The 15,538-nt window shown below is 60.6% G+C and overlaps 4 protein-coding genes across 4 annotated transcripts; all 4 read left to right on the top strand.

The window, feature by feature from the left end:
- Positions 1-2,086: 2,086 nt before the first annotated feature.
- ABB37_08140 (hypothetical protein) lies at positions 2,087-6,406 on the top strand (the record flags this gene model as incomplete). The annotated part of the gene is made up of 1 exon (XM_015807032.1): positions 2,087-6,406. One exon carries the CDS (start codon positions 2,087-2,089, stop codon positions 6,404-6,406), a length of 4,320 nt encoding a protein of 1,439 aa, XP_015654427.1.
- A 1,937-nt stretch (positions 6,407-8,343) lies between these two features.
- ABB37_08139 (hypothetical protein) lies at positions 8,344-10,116 on the top strand (the record flags this gene model as incomplete). Its single annotated transcript, XM_015807031.1, has 1 exon — positions 8,344-10,116. The coding sequence occupies exon 1, from the start codon at positions 9,034-9,036 to the stop codon at positions 10,114-10,116; it is 1,083 nt and encodes a 360-aa protein (XP_015654426.1). The 5' UTR covers positions 8,344-9,033.
- A 530-nt stretch (positions 10,117-10,646) lies between these two features.
- ABB37_08138 (hypothetical protein) lies at positions 10,647-11,488 on the top strand (the record flags this gene model as incomplete). Its single annotated transcript, XM_015807030.1, has 1 exon — positions 10,647-11,488. The coding sequence occupies exon 1, from the start codon at positions 10,703-10,705 to the stop codon at positions 11,486-11,488; it is 786 nt and encodes a 261-aa protein (XP_015654425.1). The 5' UTR covers positions 10,647-10,702.
- Positions 11,489-12,668: 1,180 nt separating this feature from the next.
- On the top strand, positions 12,669-14,329 carry ABB37_08137 (Flagellar glycoprotein-like protein; the record flags this gene model as incomplete). The annotated part of the gene is made up of 1 exon (XM_015807029.1): positions 12,669-14,329. The coding sequence occupies exon 1, from the start codon at positions 12,695-12,697 to the stop codon at positions 14,327-14,329; it is 1,635 nt and encodes a 544-aa protein (XP_015654424.1). The 5' UTR covers positions 12,669-12,694.
- Positions 14,330-15,538: the final 1,209 nt, after the last annotated feature.

Here is a 15,538-nt window from a genome sequence, read left to right as displayed (position 1 = left end):
ATTTTTGACTCAGACGTGCGCAGCTGTTTCGTGGAAGGACTTCGCCTTCGCCTCTACATCTTAGCCTTTTTCACTCGTGTTTCTGAACACACACACTCACGCATAATACACTCTTTGCGTACTTCTCTCTCTCACGTACTCTCAAGCACTCATCGGAGCTGCAGCCGGTTCTACCCCGTTACGGTTATTACCACTTTCTTCTTCTTTTTGATCTTAGATTCACCACTTTCGTGTCCTTGGTTTTACGTTCACTGGGTCCCAACATCGTCGCTCCTTTGTTGTTGTTGTTGTTGTTGTTGTTTTAGATTTCACTAGACGAGTTGTAATCAAAAAAAAGCGTTGATTGAAAGCCTAAATACAGCTTTGTTTTGGTGTTGTTCTTCCTTCTATATTTTGTACACTTTCTTTTCACAGTTCTTTCGTTTTATTATTATTATTGTTTGTTTCCTCTTCGTTTGTTGTTTGCTGCCTGTATCGGTTGTTGTTTTTTCTGCTGGCCGTCAGCACCACGCTGGCCCGCTCTTCCCGTTGTCGCCCGTCGTCGTCTCTTCATCTTCGAGTTGTCTCGTGTGCAGAAGCGGTGCCGCGCGCTTCTTCGTTTCGTCTCGTTTCTCCTTTTCTCCTCCTTCAGCCGCGTTCTCTTTTGTCTTTGTTTTGTGTTTTTCCTCTTCCCCGTTTTCGTTTGTAAATGAATCCCCTCGACTACGCCGCCACCGATGCCTTTGTTCAAACCTGGGCACCCCCCACCCACGTCGGGCGCTCTCTCGGCCCGCACGTCTGCATCGTCCAGCCGCACTTCGCACGAGTCGCGGCCTCCCCCGCTGATCCCGTCGTTGCCTCGCAGACGTCGTTAAGCCAGCGGGTTATTTGCACGGGGCGCACACGCACACACCTGCCCACCCCACACGCTGGCAGCTGCCCCCTCGATTACACCGCCCTCTTCGTGACGTTGCACCGATGTCGGAAAGAAAAGCTGCTGCGCCGCCACGCCAGCAGCGTTGTCCCTCTGCTCGGTCGATCATGCACTTCAAAGATGTCGCAGCCGGCGCTCGACGACAAGCATCGCGCGGTGCGGTGGTCATCGTCCGTTGTCGGTGCAAGCACAGGTCGAGTTGCACCGCCCTCCCAGAACGTTCGTGTAACCTCAGCCGGTGATGCAGCGCGTGTCTCGCGGGCATCCACCTCGGCACATCGCGCCGTTATTCCGGAAGGCCTGACGGTGGTGGAGCAGGCGGTACCGGCGACGGTCGCGGCGGTGATGGCGCAGGTGGCAGCCTCCATGACACCCCCGACGGCGACAACAACAGCGGTAGCAGGAACAGCACCCACGGCAGGGGGAGTAGCCTCACCACGGGTGAGCCATCCCTCTCCGCCTCATCACCATCACCACCATCATCATAATAGTCGCCGTCTCTCGACAGAGACCCGTGTGCCATCTACGCAGCAGAGCCCGCTTACCCCGCAGCCGCAGCAGCATCACCACCACCACCACCACGTGGGACGACGGGCACAACAACAGGTGCAAACCCAAGAGCGACAAGTTACGCCGCAGCACCCCTCTCCTGTGAGCGATGGCGCTCCGCAGACAGCCGCGGCGCCATTCCCGCAGCACATGCGATATCGCGTAGGGCGCAGCGGCAGCACGCAGCTGCAGACCTTACCTGTCACCAACGGCGAGGCAACGCTTGGCGTCGGGGCTGCCGGCGCGGTGGTGGCCGCTGCTCCCGCGACTGCTACAGCGGGCGCAGAGGCGAGAGAAGTTGCCGCGTCGATGTGGAGAGCCACTGCATATCGTCGCAGCGCATCGCCGTTTTCTTCGCTTTCCTCCTCCGTCTCCGTCTCCACCTCCACCTCACTGCCACGTGAAGCCTCCGCCACACCGCTCTCGCTGACCCTCAGCTCCATTCCCCGCTCCGGCACACGTGGGTCGTCCTCTGCTGTTGCTGCTGCTGCGAGCACCTTTGCGCGACTGCCTCGCCCCACGACTCGGGCTTCGCACCGGCGCAGTCTTCGTCCTTCTGGGTCACATGAGCAGCTCAGCGAGGGCATGGAGGACGGAGACACTGCCTTGTTGGTGAGCACCACCATGTCAGCCTCCGCACCAGCAGCGGCGGATGCGGCGACACCAAACGGGCTGGCCGACACACGCATGTTTCTCCGACCGCCTCCGTACTCGCTGCGCGGAGAAGAAAGACTCTACGCGAGTGCCAACTCGTGGAACGCCGGCGTACTCCTCGCCGGATCTCCCCTCGCCGGCAGTAGCACCGCAGCATCCTCCACGTTGTACCGAAGCGCGAGGGTGATGATGGACAGGCCGGACGGCGCAGAGCGCGCAGGCGCCGGCGCAGCCTCGGCGGAGCGGCAGCGCGAACTGCAGCAGCAGTTGCAGCGTGCCCTGGCGCGTCAACGACGGTTAGAGCGGCTGATGTTCCACGACGGCGATGACAACGCGGTGGGCGAGGCGGCGGACGAGGAGGAGAGCACGGAGGGCTTTAACGACGAGGACGATGACGTGGATGTCGAGCCGCTCTGGCAATCGTCCCCGCTCACGCAGGTCCTTCTCCCTGGAACCATTGCCACGGCGGCTGCCCAGCCGTCATCATCGCTGCCACAGCAGCCATCACAAGAGGACCCGCCACCGTATCGTGTGTCGAGTGTGCACCCTCACGTGCACGTCTCACTGAGTCGCTTTCGGGAAGCGCGTGAAGACGAGGGCGACCTTGGAATCCGCGCTGACTCGGTGTTGGACGTACCGCGGGAGTGGCGGGTTGTGGGAAGGGTGCGGAACACCACCACGTCGCCCTCCCCGCAGCCCGATCCCTCGTGGGTACGCCGGCAGCGACGGCAGCAGCGGCGAGGAGGCGGCCGAGGCCCTCATCAACCCAGTCGGCATCAACCGTCTGGCTCCGCAGCCACGACGGCGGAGGGCTCCCCCGCACCCACACCGGCATCCACGACCTCAACGCGAGCCGCAGCAGCAGCGGCGGCAGCAACAGCAAGAGAAGCATCAATGACGGCTGCCCATCGGCACACAGCCTCCACCTCCAACTCCGCTGCGACCGTTTCGCGGTCCGCCGCGATGGCCCCGACGTCGTCCCAGCGGGGCGGCAGCGGCACCAGCGAGGCGGACACCGACGCCGCTCGCATGCCGACCGCAACTTCTACCTCCCCCATCACGACTGCGATGTCTCCCTCGATGCTGTCGGTCATGACCGCGGCACTGCGGGGGCCGTCGTCGATGTCGCTCTTCGCTCCGTCGCTGCCGCGACACACGGAGAGGGCACAGGAAGCAGAAGGAAGGACGAGACCAGCAGCTGTTGCAGAAGGTGATGCCGACACGGCTGCGGCGCACGACGCGTCGGTCTCGCCGGTGCTGCCCTCCCCGATTCGGGCGGTCGCGGTCCGTCGCCCCTCAATGCCGAGTGCCGCGCTCACGGATATCGTGTGGGACATGACGGTGTGGAAGGGCGACAGCGCGGCGGTGGCGGATCCAGCGGCTGCTACGGCGGTGGTCTTGCACTGTCCGCGGCTCGCCTCCGCCGCCGCCTCGTCTTTCTCTTCTTCGGCTTCCTCCTCGTCCCCTTCGTGGCGGCGCAGCAGTCCGCAGGTGAACGGGGCGGGTCGTTGCGCGGGTGGACGACGGGTGGTGAGGGCTGTCGATGACGATGACGACGACGATGATCCACACGTGGGGGTGAAAGAGGCGTCCGCGTGCCGGCAGAGCAGTCCTGCGCCGGCGCAGCTCCCCAACGAAGCCGCCGTGCCACGCCGCCGACGACCAGCGCCGCGGTGGGCTGAGGCGCAAGGCAGTGAAGAAAGGAAAAGGGACGCCGACGGCGAGGAGGTCGCCGATTCCGTCTCCCTTCCGGCGTCTGGTGACTTCGACTCTCCCTCTCCCGCAGCTCGGTGTGGCAGTGGGCAGGGTAGTGCCCCGTCTAGCGGTGCTTTCCGCGCGTTAGATGAGGCTGCAGACAGCGAAGTGCCCACCGTCCGTCGCACCAGCCCAGGCGTCAGCGAGCCCTCGTCCAAATGCACCCGCTCCAGCGCAGGGGAGGACGGAGGCAGCAGTGGTAGCGCGCAAGCCGCCGGTAGCGCCGCCGGGACCGGAGGCGGCGGCGAAGACAGGGAGTCGACCTCGGAGCATAGTGCATCGCTGCGCCGCGCCTCGTCGGCCTCCGCCTCTCCCGCACCTCAGCATCGCTCAACGGACGATGACGCCATCCTTTTCCATGCCACGTCAGTGGGGAAGGAAGCAGTGGACACGCCGCAGGTGACGGCGCCTCGCAGCACGGCAGCAGCAGCGGCGGCAGCTCCAATGTTGTTCCTCTCAGACATGCTCCGCCTCTCCTTCTCGCCGGGACGGGACGACGGCAACGATGGCGATGACAACGCTGCAGGCGAGAGCAACGACGTGGACGGCGCGTCGTCGTCACCCGTATCGGGCACAGCACCAGGCCGACGGTACAACTCGATGAGCGCGGCCACTCCACGAAGCGCAGGCCCCCCCGCGTCACGCTACTTCAGCCGTGTAGAGAGCCACCCATGTGACACTACATGTGAAGGCGACCCCGTCTCTGGTGGTGGGACCGAGCGCTACCCGCCGCCTCCGCCTCCGCCGCCGCGCGCCTCCGATGACGGTGAAAGGACCGTGACAAGAGGAGAGCGCAGCGGCGTGGCGACCACCTCCATCTCCTCGAGCCCGCCGTCGCCGAATCGCACAGCCATTCGGCATGCCGCCAGTCTGATGACAGAAGAAGAGGAGGACGGTTACGCGGAGGGAGGGCCGCCGCACTCCTCACTGATGTCGGCTCGATCGCCCTTCTATCCATCCTCACCATCGAACTCTGCTGCCGCCGCCGCCTCCCACCTCTTCCCCGCCCTCTCCATCACTCCGCGGACGCCGACGGGGGTGTCGAATCGACTGGCCCTGTCGATGGATGAGCGCGGTCTGTACGCGTCCACGGCGAGCACGGTGGCGTGGGACACCATGGCCTCCCTTTCAGTCCTCTCCACAACACCACCACCAGCAGCAGCAGGGGATCGCCCTTCCTTCGCGCAGCCACGCTTTTCGGAGGACTCCCTTGCGTCCTGCACCACGCGCTCGCCTGCTGCGGCCGTCTTCTCGACGCCTGCCGAGACGCGGCTGATGTCGCTGCTGCGGGCCTCCACGTGGGCTGCGTCGACGCACCAAGACGATGACGCTGCGAGTGAGCAACGTGTGGAGGAGGAGGAGGAAGAGATGTGCACACCGCGTCGCTGCGCGGACTTGGAGAACGTCAGCCACAGCAGTGCCTTCAGCAGCCCCGCGCCGCCGTTGCGGACAAGCGATAGCAGCCCCTTCCCCAACGGTACGCGAGAGGCGGATGGTGCTGCGGCTGCGGGTGCATCGACCGCGATGATGCCACCACCGCCGTCCTTTTCGCCTTCTCTTTTTACGGCGATGGCGCCGCCGCAGTCGTCGCCGTTTCGCGGCTCAGGCTCCTTCCTGCACGTGCCGCCGAGCTGGAGTGCGTGCCACAACATCACCACCAACGCAGTGGAGGAGGGACGGCCCTCGGACGGCTTCGAGGCGGACATCCAACTTCTCGCCCGCATGACACGTATGACCGTTGGGGGCAACGGCGCTGCTGCTACTGCCGCTGCTGCGCCGCCCATTCCATCTACACCACCCAAGCACAACGCAGAGGAGCAGCAGCAACAGCAACAGCGGCGAGTCCCGTCCCCCTCCTCCTCACCGGTTCGCTTTTCTACGAACTCCCTCAGCTTCTTTATAACGGCAGCAGGAGGTGTCGCTGCAGTAACAGGAGGAGGGAGGAGTCCTGCGGGAGCGAGACGTGACGACGACGACGATCGATGCCGCATGCGCAGCGGCAGCGGGGTGTACGGCAGCGCCGTGGCCAGTCGACGCTCCTGGGCTCCGCGGAAGGCGCGTCCGGGGCGGCGCGGTAAGCAGCCTCGCACCCGGGCCTCTGTCAGCGGTGGTGGTGGTGATAGTGGGCGTTACGTCTCCTCCTTCGCCTCCGCTGCTGCCTCGTATTCACGCAATCCGTACCACCAGCTTCGCTTCACCTCGGAGCTCACCTCGCCCTCGCCGAGTGCGCGGCCCAGCGGGGGTGATGGAAGCAGCCGCAACAGTGTCAGCGGCGTCGTCCTGCTACCGCAACGACTGACGTTTGGTAGCGCCATCCCCTCCCTGTCATCGCAGCTCGCATCGACGGTGATCACATCAGAGGGAGTCAGCGATAGCGGGGAGCGCTGTTCAACGGCTCTGTCAACGCCCACAGGAAATGTGTTCCCAACGCCTCAGCAGCAACAGCGACAAGAAAGTCACGCCCGTCTCCACCGTCCTATTCCGATGCTGTTCACGCCGAACTCAGCGGCGATGCTGCTCAGTGCCTTCATCTAGACTACTCAGAAGCCGATGAGGCAAGTGGGGAAGGTCTGCGCTCCCCCTCCCTGCCATCCTTGCACGGTCAAGACCCAGAAGACCCACACGAGCAGCAACAGCAGCAGCAGCACGCGCAACGCTCTCAGTGGATGCATGCAACTTCCATGTCACCGTCCGTCGCCCGTACCCCCAGCTGTCGCACATCTCTCTTATCAGCGGACTTCTTACAGGCGCCCCGCCGTGCACTGCGTGACGACTGCCGTCGAAGCTGGACCCCGTCCGTCGACGCGCTACTATCGTGCCCACCGAGTGTGGAGGGACGAGCCGATTCTATCCGTAGCCCCTTCCTTCAAGGCAGCTTCGGCATGAGCGAGGAGAGCGGCGAGTTCAGTACTGCTGCAGCTGCTGGTGCTGGTGGATATGCGCCGCCGCGACGCCCGCGTCGTCCCAGTCGTGCCTCGTCCTTTTCTCTCCTCCGCTCCCCGTCTGCCAGCGGCACACGGCTTACCTGGGGGACCGCGACGTCGGCCGCCGCACCGTCAGAGGCCCGTCCGCGCAGCTCCAGCGGTGGCTTCTACTTCCACGGAGGTGGCGGTGGTGGCAGCGCGACGCCGCTGCGTATGCCGCTGACTCGCACGAGTGGATTGCTAATCGAATCGTTCTTTTCCCCACCACCGCCACCGCCACCACCTGCCGCTTCTCCACACGCCGCAGCGAACCCCACCGCCACCGCCGCAGCAACAACACAGCTTCTCACCCTTGCCGATGAGTTACGCTCCTTCAGCAGCCCCGTCTTTGGGCCGCTTCTCCCGCCCTCCTCCTCGTCGTCTTCGGTTGTCGCGCCTCCTTCAGCTCCTGCCGTCGTCGCTCCTCCTGCCTCTACGTTTCTCGCCTCTCCGCCCCGCCGCTCTGCCGTGCAGCTTCCATCAGGGACCTCCTTCCTTGCCTCCCCACCCGGTTCGGAGTCGGGCAGCAACAACCACAGTGGCGGTCTGCGTCGCAGCGGCGCGGGTCCTTCGCAGGTTTCTCTCCCACCTGCGCTGCAGGCTCTGCTGATGCGTGGATCTAACGCTGCTACTACCGCTCCGACATATGAGGCCGCCGCCGGTGATCGAAGCATGGGTTCTGTGACGCAGACGTTGGTCGATGACGATGGGGTAGAGCAAGGATTCACGACGCCACAGAAGGCTGCGGCACCAACGACGTCGACGGATCAAGGGACGCCGTCGCCTGTCGTCAAGACGCCCTCACACCGTCGCGGCTGCAGCGAGCGTCGTGAGGTGAACGTGGAGCACGGTGCAGCGCGTCTCTCTCCCCCTCGCTAGGCTTCACCCATGATCGGTTGTTGTTCACGTCGTTGCGAACTCTTAATGAATACGTGTGACTGCACCTCGTCTGCAACGCATTCGTTGCTCCGTTATTTTTTCGTTCTCTCTTATATATATATATATATTTCTTTCGCTTGCTAGATCATCGTTGTGTATTCGTGGTTCGAGTTTTTCTGGTCTGTACCTCGTGCATGGCATGCATGTACCCACCCCCACCCCACCCCCTCCTCTCTCCTTGTACTTCGAACCCCCATTGCCGTTGTTGCATTCACTCACTACGAAAAGCAAGAAAAAAAAACAAAAAAGCTGACTGAATGAATGAGGCGGTTGATTGACCCCCCCCCTCCCCCCCACAAACCGCCGACCTTGATGTGTGCGTCCGAGCATTTCCTCTATTCAAAAGAGAAGATGGAACGGGATTGCACCACACACACACACCTGCTTCTTCGCTTGAAAGCGGATCGGTACTTCAGGGGCGTTCCCTGCCTGCAATGCAACGCGTGTGTGTGTGTGTGTGTGTGTGTGTGTCTCCCACAGTGTTGATTCTCTCCCTCTCCCCCTCTCATGCTACCTCGTTTTCCTTTGCGCATCCGTTCTTCTCTTCGTATCTCCTGACTCCTTCCCGAAGCAGCCAGCCTTCACCAACGACGTCGACGTACACACTCCCACAACGGCAACACCTTTTGAACGGAGTGCGTACGCGAAAGCGCAAGGATGAGTCGCGGCTCCTCCTCGTATTCCTCCTCATCGTTCTCCGCGGCGTCTGCGGTCCCCTTGGGCGAAGGCGCCAATGATGCCGCCCAGTACGTGCAGGTGTCCGCGGCAGAGAAGCGGCACGAGTGGAGCTCGACGCAGCCGCATGTTGTCCCCTCTGCTGTCTCGAGCTCTACCTCAACCTCCATGCTGCCTCCCTTGCCCGGTACGTCGCTTCCTCGCCGGCCTCGCACGCTCTCGGAAGCCTCCTCGAACGCCTCCTGGATCTCACGGAGCCCTCGACGAAAAAGAAGCAGAGAAGCCGACGTCGCCTCACAAGAGCAGCTGCAGCAGCTGCAGCAATGGGAGAGGGAGAGTAGTCCTCGCACCATCGTCCGCACGGCAGACATGGAACGGAGCAGAAGAGCTGTACAGGCGTCGCGATCCACCTCTCCTCTCGACTCTTGTCAACTCTCTGCCCCGCGCACGCGCTCCTCTTCGTCTACGAGGGCGACGATGATGATGACGCCGCCACCACAAGCCCCAGCCAGCATCTCTACAACGCCTCTTCAGACGTTGTCCCGCAGCAGCAGCAGCAGCAGCAGCAGCGGATTTTTCGAAATTATGCTGAACCACGCTCGCGTGAACGTCGACCGGCGATACCCCTTCTTAAATCCCACCTCCCTCTTCACGGCGCGTGCGACCCCCAGCGACTCGGTGGTGCCGCCGAACCTGCATCGCTACGGCAACCGCCCTGTCTTACTGCTCGACTCCACGGGGGCCCTGTACCTGCAGATGCAACGACGTGCACGTCGACAGGAAATCCTCACCGGCATAGGCAGACTGTTGGCCGAACGTGCCGATTTGATACAGACGGCGCGGGTGTGGCGGATGCGGCTTCTGCGGTCGACGAGGCGCAACAGCAGCGTGTTTGATGTGGCAACGAGCTCAATTCCCACCGGTGAACAAGCAGAGGAGGAGGAGGGGGAGGGGGTACACACGAAAAGTATCGTGGTCGTCCATGAAGGTGTTCGCCGCAGCGCCGCAGACGTGCAGCACCTCATCCGCTCCACCGGTGCCCGCCGTGCTGCCATCACTCTTGAACTGAAGGCGCTGCGCAGCCAACTCGCACACCTCACGCAAGCCAAGCGCTACGGCGAGGCAACCCGCGAAGGCTGTGTCCTCCTGCTTCCGTCTCCCGTAACGCACGAGGTGCGGCTCTGCTCCGGACACCACTACCGCACCGTCTGTTTTGTTGGGGAGGAGTTGATGGACATTGTGCCGGGCGACGGCCTTGCTCCGCCTCCGCTGTCCGCCCCATCGTCATTAACCACCACAACGGCAGCGGCGGCAGCGAGGCGGTCCCTATCCTCAGAAGCCGGCTCCCGGCCTCCTCACCACAGTCCGCCCACGGTCGTACCACCAACACCACCACTCGAGGCAGAGGACGACCCGGCACAGCGTGCGGCCCAGCCACCGACTCCATCGTGGGTGAACGCAGAGCTGTCGGGCTACACCATCTTTCGCCGTCTGCGTGCGGCAGAGGAGAAGCGACGGAGACACGGCGGGAGGCGTGGACGCGCCGTCAGCGGCGACGGCGACAGCAGTGACGAGGCAACCGCTACGTTAAACGCTTACCTGGCGCTGTCGGCGTGTGAGGCCGCCATGTATCGTGAGTGGGGGATACAGAAGTACGGACTATTCTAGCTCTTTCTCTCTTTCATTAGTGTTTAAGAAGGGAGCACAAGAGCGAAACCTGAGAAGTCTCGGAAATGGTCTCTCCTCCTCCTTTTCAGTCCCTCCCTCCGTCATCGTCATTTGGTGGGCTGCTGACGCCGATCTGTTGAGCAACCTCGTAAGGGGTGAAACGTGTGCTGAATACATACGAATGCATACTGATGTGTGTGTGTGTGTGTGTGTGTGTGCTCACGATTCCGCTGCACCGCGCGCTGCGTGGTGCGGGCTTTCATAGAGAAGGCGAAGGAAAACTGTAGAAGAAATAGGAGAGAAGAGTGAAGAAGGTTTTTTCACAGCCAGCCGTTTCGCATCCTTTGCACCCCTGTGTGTGTGTGTGCGCGTGCTTTGCCATCGCGGTGTCTTCTGCTGTGCGCATCAACACAGCAAGCGCCCTCGTTTTCGATTTTCTTTTCTTATTGCCTCCGCTTTCTTCTGGTGCTGATGCTTGATTGTTTTGTTATGTTTCCCCTCGACAACGCAACGCGATACTCGATGAGTCAGCTCACATACACATACACGCACACACACACAGGGAGAGAGGGAGAAGCTTGACGCAATGTCAGCGTTCGCGTACAAGGAGCCAACGGCCGCACCGGCCACCGCCGCCCGTCACCGCAAGCCTGCACGTGTCAACTACGTCATCGAGGCCTGCACCCCTGCGATGCTCTGCCTCGTCCGCGGTGCCCAGGCGAAGGCTTACACGCCCCTCTCGCTGGAAGACGTCTACGAAGCGGTGCAGCCGCACGACCTTGCCCTTCGGCCCTCGCCATACATCGCCCATCAAGCACTCCTGGACTTTTATAAAATCTGCGACGGCTACAACGGCGTGGAAATGGAAGCGGTGGACCTGCAGCAGCTGACGGTGGGCAGCCACTCGAAGGGGCACCACAGCGGTGCTGCTGCTACTGCCGCTGCCACTGGGGTACCGACGCAGCACGGGAGCAACGCATCTGCATCGACCCCTGCAGGTCCATCTTTTTCCTCCGCCGCCGCCGCCGCGGCTTCGGCTTCCACGTCTGCCCTCCCAGCGCTGCCACCGCTGCCCTCGCCAGACGACCCAAACATCGCGGAGAAGCTGAATGACTACCGCATTGCCCAGCTGCGCCGCAACGCGCAACACGTCGACAACAGCGTCTATCACGCAGGAAGCGCCAGCGCTTCGTCTTCCTCTGCTCCTTCTGCTTCTGCTTCGGCGGGAGGTGGTGGTGGTGGCGCGGGTGTCTGCCACTTCTACCGCACACCAGGTGGGTGCTACCGCGGTGCGCAGTGTCCGTTCCTGCACCTCGACAAGGCCGGACAGCCGCTCCCCAAGGCTCCGTTTGGAATTGGGAAACGATCCTGAACGCGGCGGCGGGGGGAGAGCTCTTCTCTACAAAGAAAGGACACAGAAACGGAAGAAATGCTCTGCGGCAAACTTCTCTGTTGTCACGCCTGTGTGAAGGCGATCGATTCGGGTTGGTGTGCGATGGCACCCAAGGGGTGTGCAGCGAGGATCCTCTGCCAGGATCGTTTAACCGAACTGACGCGCGTTGTTGACTTGATTTATCCTTTTCATATATATATTTCTGCCTCCTGCCTTTGCAAGGACCGATTAGTATGAAAGAACATTCAATAGTCAAACAGGCCGGTATTTGTCGTATGCTGATCAACCTTTGAATGTCGCTGCGCAGCCGCCATGTGTCTCCTTCCACTAGTGTGGCAGTGGGCGGCGATAGCAACCGACGACGTCTCGGTTGCCTCATTGGAGCCCCCTGCACCTTCGCAGCATCTTCCCTCACACACACACATCTCTGCTCTCCTTTCCTGGTTAAATGGGCTTCTACGCACCATCGCCTTCCTCGCCTGCGTTCCTCGCGCGCCCATACTGGAAAGAGCGCGTGCACGCCTCCCTTATTCTGCCTCTTTTATTTCGTGTCATCTTTCTCCTCTCCGTTATTCGTTTACATCACTGCAGTAAACAAATCGAGCTGGGCGTGGAAACGGCTGACTTTTCCAGTTTTCCTTGGATGGTGTCTGAGCGCGCGTGTGTGTGTGTGTTTGTTTGTTCTCCGACGATCCCAACAGTATTTTAGGGAGGAAAAGCTTTTTTTGAGGGGGTAGACAAACCGAGACGTGGTGGGTCTGTACAGCACCGCGGGTACCAGTACCTATTCTTTTTCCTTTCCCTGACACCAGTGAAGGAGGCGGTGCTCTTTGTCCTTCGATACGTCTAGCGCGTGTGTGTGTGTGTGTTTTAGGGGAGGGGTTAGAGAGAGAGCTGGTGCTTCGTTTCACGCGGCAATCCACGCTGAGCAGAGGCCCAAGCAGCAAAAATATTTTTTTTTTAAAGAGAAAGGTAGAGCTTTTTTTTTTCCTTCTAGAATTCTGTTGTTTGTTTGTTCGTTCATTGGTGTTGTTGTGCCCTCATCGTCTCCCCTTTTATTGTTATTCTTATTCTTCCCAAGTTACCTAGCAACTCTCTTCCATTTTCTCTAGACATAAATACTTCTATTATCTTATTTCTCCCCTTCGTTCTCTCTCCAGTACACACGCACACAGAGCTCAACTCATGTCCCGTTGCTGCACTGGTGTGGCACCGCCCCGTCACCGCCGGACGCTCCGCGGCGGCGTCGCCGTCCTCGCCGTCGCTCTCGTGCTCTTCTTCGTCCCCACCGCGGCCTTCGCGCAGAGCGCCGCCGCCGCTGCGTCGTCCAGCTACAGTGAGTACTACTTCGACGGCACCAACTACTACTACAGCCTCTTCCACAACAACCTCTCGAGAAACACGTTCCCGGATGGCGGGAGTGGGGTAGGCCGCTACGGCGCCGTCGGCTTCGGCGGCGCCTTTGATGACTCTGGCGTTGTCTTCTCTGACATGACCCGCGGCTCCCGTGTACGCAAGATCACGAACACCGGTCAGCTCTACACCCTCACCGGCAGCAGCAGTGCGACCGGCTGCATCGACGGCGCGCCGTCCGTGACGCTCTTCGGTGGGGCACTCTCCACCATCTACGTCAACGCCATCATCGCCGCCAGCGGGGGGTACTACATCGCCGACTCGCAGTGCAGCTCGCTGCGCTTCATCAACAGCACGACGCTCGTGACGACGAACATTCGCACCTTCATGGCGTCGCAGACGAGTCGGCCCGCCGCGCTGGCCAAGACGCCCTACGGGGACACGGAGCAGTCAAACATCTACATCACCGATCCTGCGAACAACAACATCCGCTTTCTCACCCTCGACACGCCCATCACCATCATTGACGGTTCGATTCAGAGTGGCGACAACATCTTCCAGCCGATCGGGATTGCCCTCCTGCCGAGCATCCGTCGCATCGTCGCGACAAACCTCGGCAAGGACTTCATTTACCTCGACTACACCACGTTAACAAACTCGGGATCGGCGGAGTGGTTCAAGCTGAGCAGCAACACCACCTCCTCCCCGCTGGTGACCAGCTGGGATGGCCAGCACGTGCTGTACATGTCGGGTAACGATATCATGAGCATGCCAGTGAACACGCCCGAGGCCATCGCCGGCAGAGCCGTTCCAACGGTCGTCTTCACCTTCACTCCGTACCCCGCACCGCGCACCGCTACGGACGATCCGGAGACGATGCTGATCTTTGCCCCCCGTTCGGCGGACAGCTTTTACATCTTGAGCACGGAGCGCTACGTCATTGCCTCCGCGACGCCCATTCCTCCTACGCCTTCTTCCTCCTCTTCGTCCTCGCACCATGGCAGTTCCTCGCATCATGGCAGCTCCTCGCATCATAGCGGTTCCAGCGCCAGCGGTTCCTCGCACCATGGCAGTTCCTCGCATCATGGCAGCTCCTCGCATCATAGCGGTTCCAGCGCCAGCGGTTCCTCGCACCATGGCAGTTCCTCGCATCATGGCAGCTCCTCGCATCATAGCGGTTCCAGCGCCAGCGGTTCCTCGCACCATGGCAGCTCCTCGCACCATGGCAGTTCCTCGCACCATGGCAGTTCCTCGCACCATGGCAGTTCCTCGCACCATGGCGGTTCCAGTAGCAGTGGAATCCCCACCCCGACACCGGTTTCACGCGAGTCCTCGTGCGACGACATCTGCAAAGGTGCCATTGCATCATCGGCGGTGATGGGGTGCGCGGGGGTGGTGCTGATCGTGTTGATGATCGTTGCACCCGCAAACCTCTTCACGGCGATCGTCATGGTGCCGATCATTTAAATATATATTTGAGAGAATTAGACGCCAAATCAATGCGTTCGCCCTCTTCTCTTTTCTCTCGTGCACGTGGGACTTCACTCGTCGTCCGTGGAGTCGCTTGTGTGTGCGTGTGTGTTGCTTCGTTGCGTGAGGAAGAAATCCCGCGAAAGGGCAGACGATGCGACACGCACGCGCATTCAACTCTCCGTCCTTTTCGCGTGGCTTGCGGCTTGTTACCTTCGCCCACAGTGCGTGTGTGCGTGCGTGTGTGTGTGTGGATGCTCCCTTCCCTCTCTCCCTCTCACACACTCTTTACGTTGTTTAGTTTTTCTCTCTTTCTGTAGATGGAAGCGGATTTACGTCTCTACTTTATTTTCTTCTTCTAGAAAATATGTTTTTTTCTCGTTTTCTGAAAGGCTTGACTTCCTGTGGTAAAGATGGTCGGTCCAGGTGGCAGGGCAGCATGCACGGAGGCAGCGCCTGCGCGTCGTCGGGAACACCTTTTCCTTCTTCAGCACTCACAAGTACGTCAGCCGGCGCCGGCCGTCTTGGTGTTCATTGTTTTCTTTTTCTGTTTTTTTCCCAGCTGTGTATCCTCTTGTGTGGTGGTACCTGACGCCTGGCTCCCCGTAGCTCGACGAAGAGTGTCAACGTGTGGTTTAGCGGTGAAGGCATTTTTGTTTGTTTGTTTGTCCTTTTTCTTGTTGACGTCGTCGTCGTCGCGCTCCCCGTGCCGTTCTCGTTCCGTCTGATGTGTGGGTGTGTGAGTGGAGGGGTTGTTTCTACATTCTCACTCTGCCAGATTCCTTTTCATTCCGTCTTCATAGTTTTTCTTCTGTTTCTGTCAAAGAGCACAACAACAGCTAAAGAGGAAGGGTCATTGCACCGCTGCGCCGTCGTTGGAAAGCGGAAGGAAGGAGACAACGGCTCTTTCCTTCGTCGAGCAGCTTCGAGGTGTCTTTGTGGCACGAGTGCAGCCGAAGGAGAAGAAAACTTGCGGCGGGGTGGCTCCTCCAACTGCGCGCACGTTGCCCACTACCGCTCTTCCTGCATTTTCGTTCTTTCTCAGATAGTTGATGTGTAAGCCCGAAGGAAAGAACTGAGTTGTGTGTGTGTATGTGTAAATGCACCCGATAAACACTTTGGTTTTTTATATATTTATTGTTGACAACAGGACGGCAGCACCACGCCGTCAACGCAACACTCTGTGGCGATGGCGCATACAACGCT

The sequence above is a fragment of the Leptomonas pyrrhocoris genome, assembly GCF_001293395.1.
Source record: "Leptomonas pyrrhocoris isolate H10 chromosome Unknown, whole genome shotgun sequence".
In the NCBI taxonomy this organism is placed as follows: Eukaryota; Euglenozoa; class Kinetoplastea; order Trypanosomatida; family Trypanosomatidae; genus Leptomonas; species Leptomonas pyrrhocoris.
This window is presented reverse-complemented; position numbering and strand designations above follow the sequence as displayed.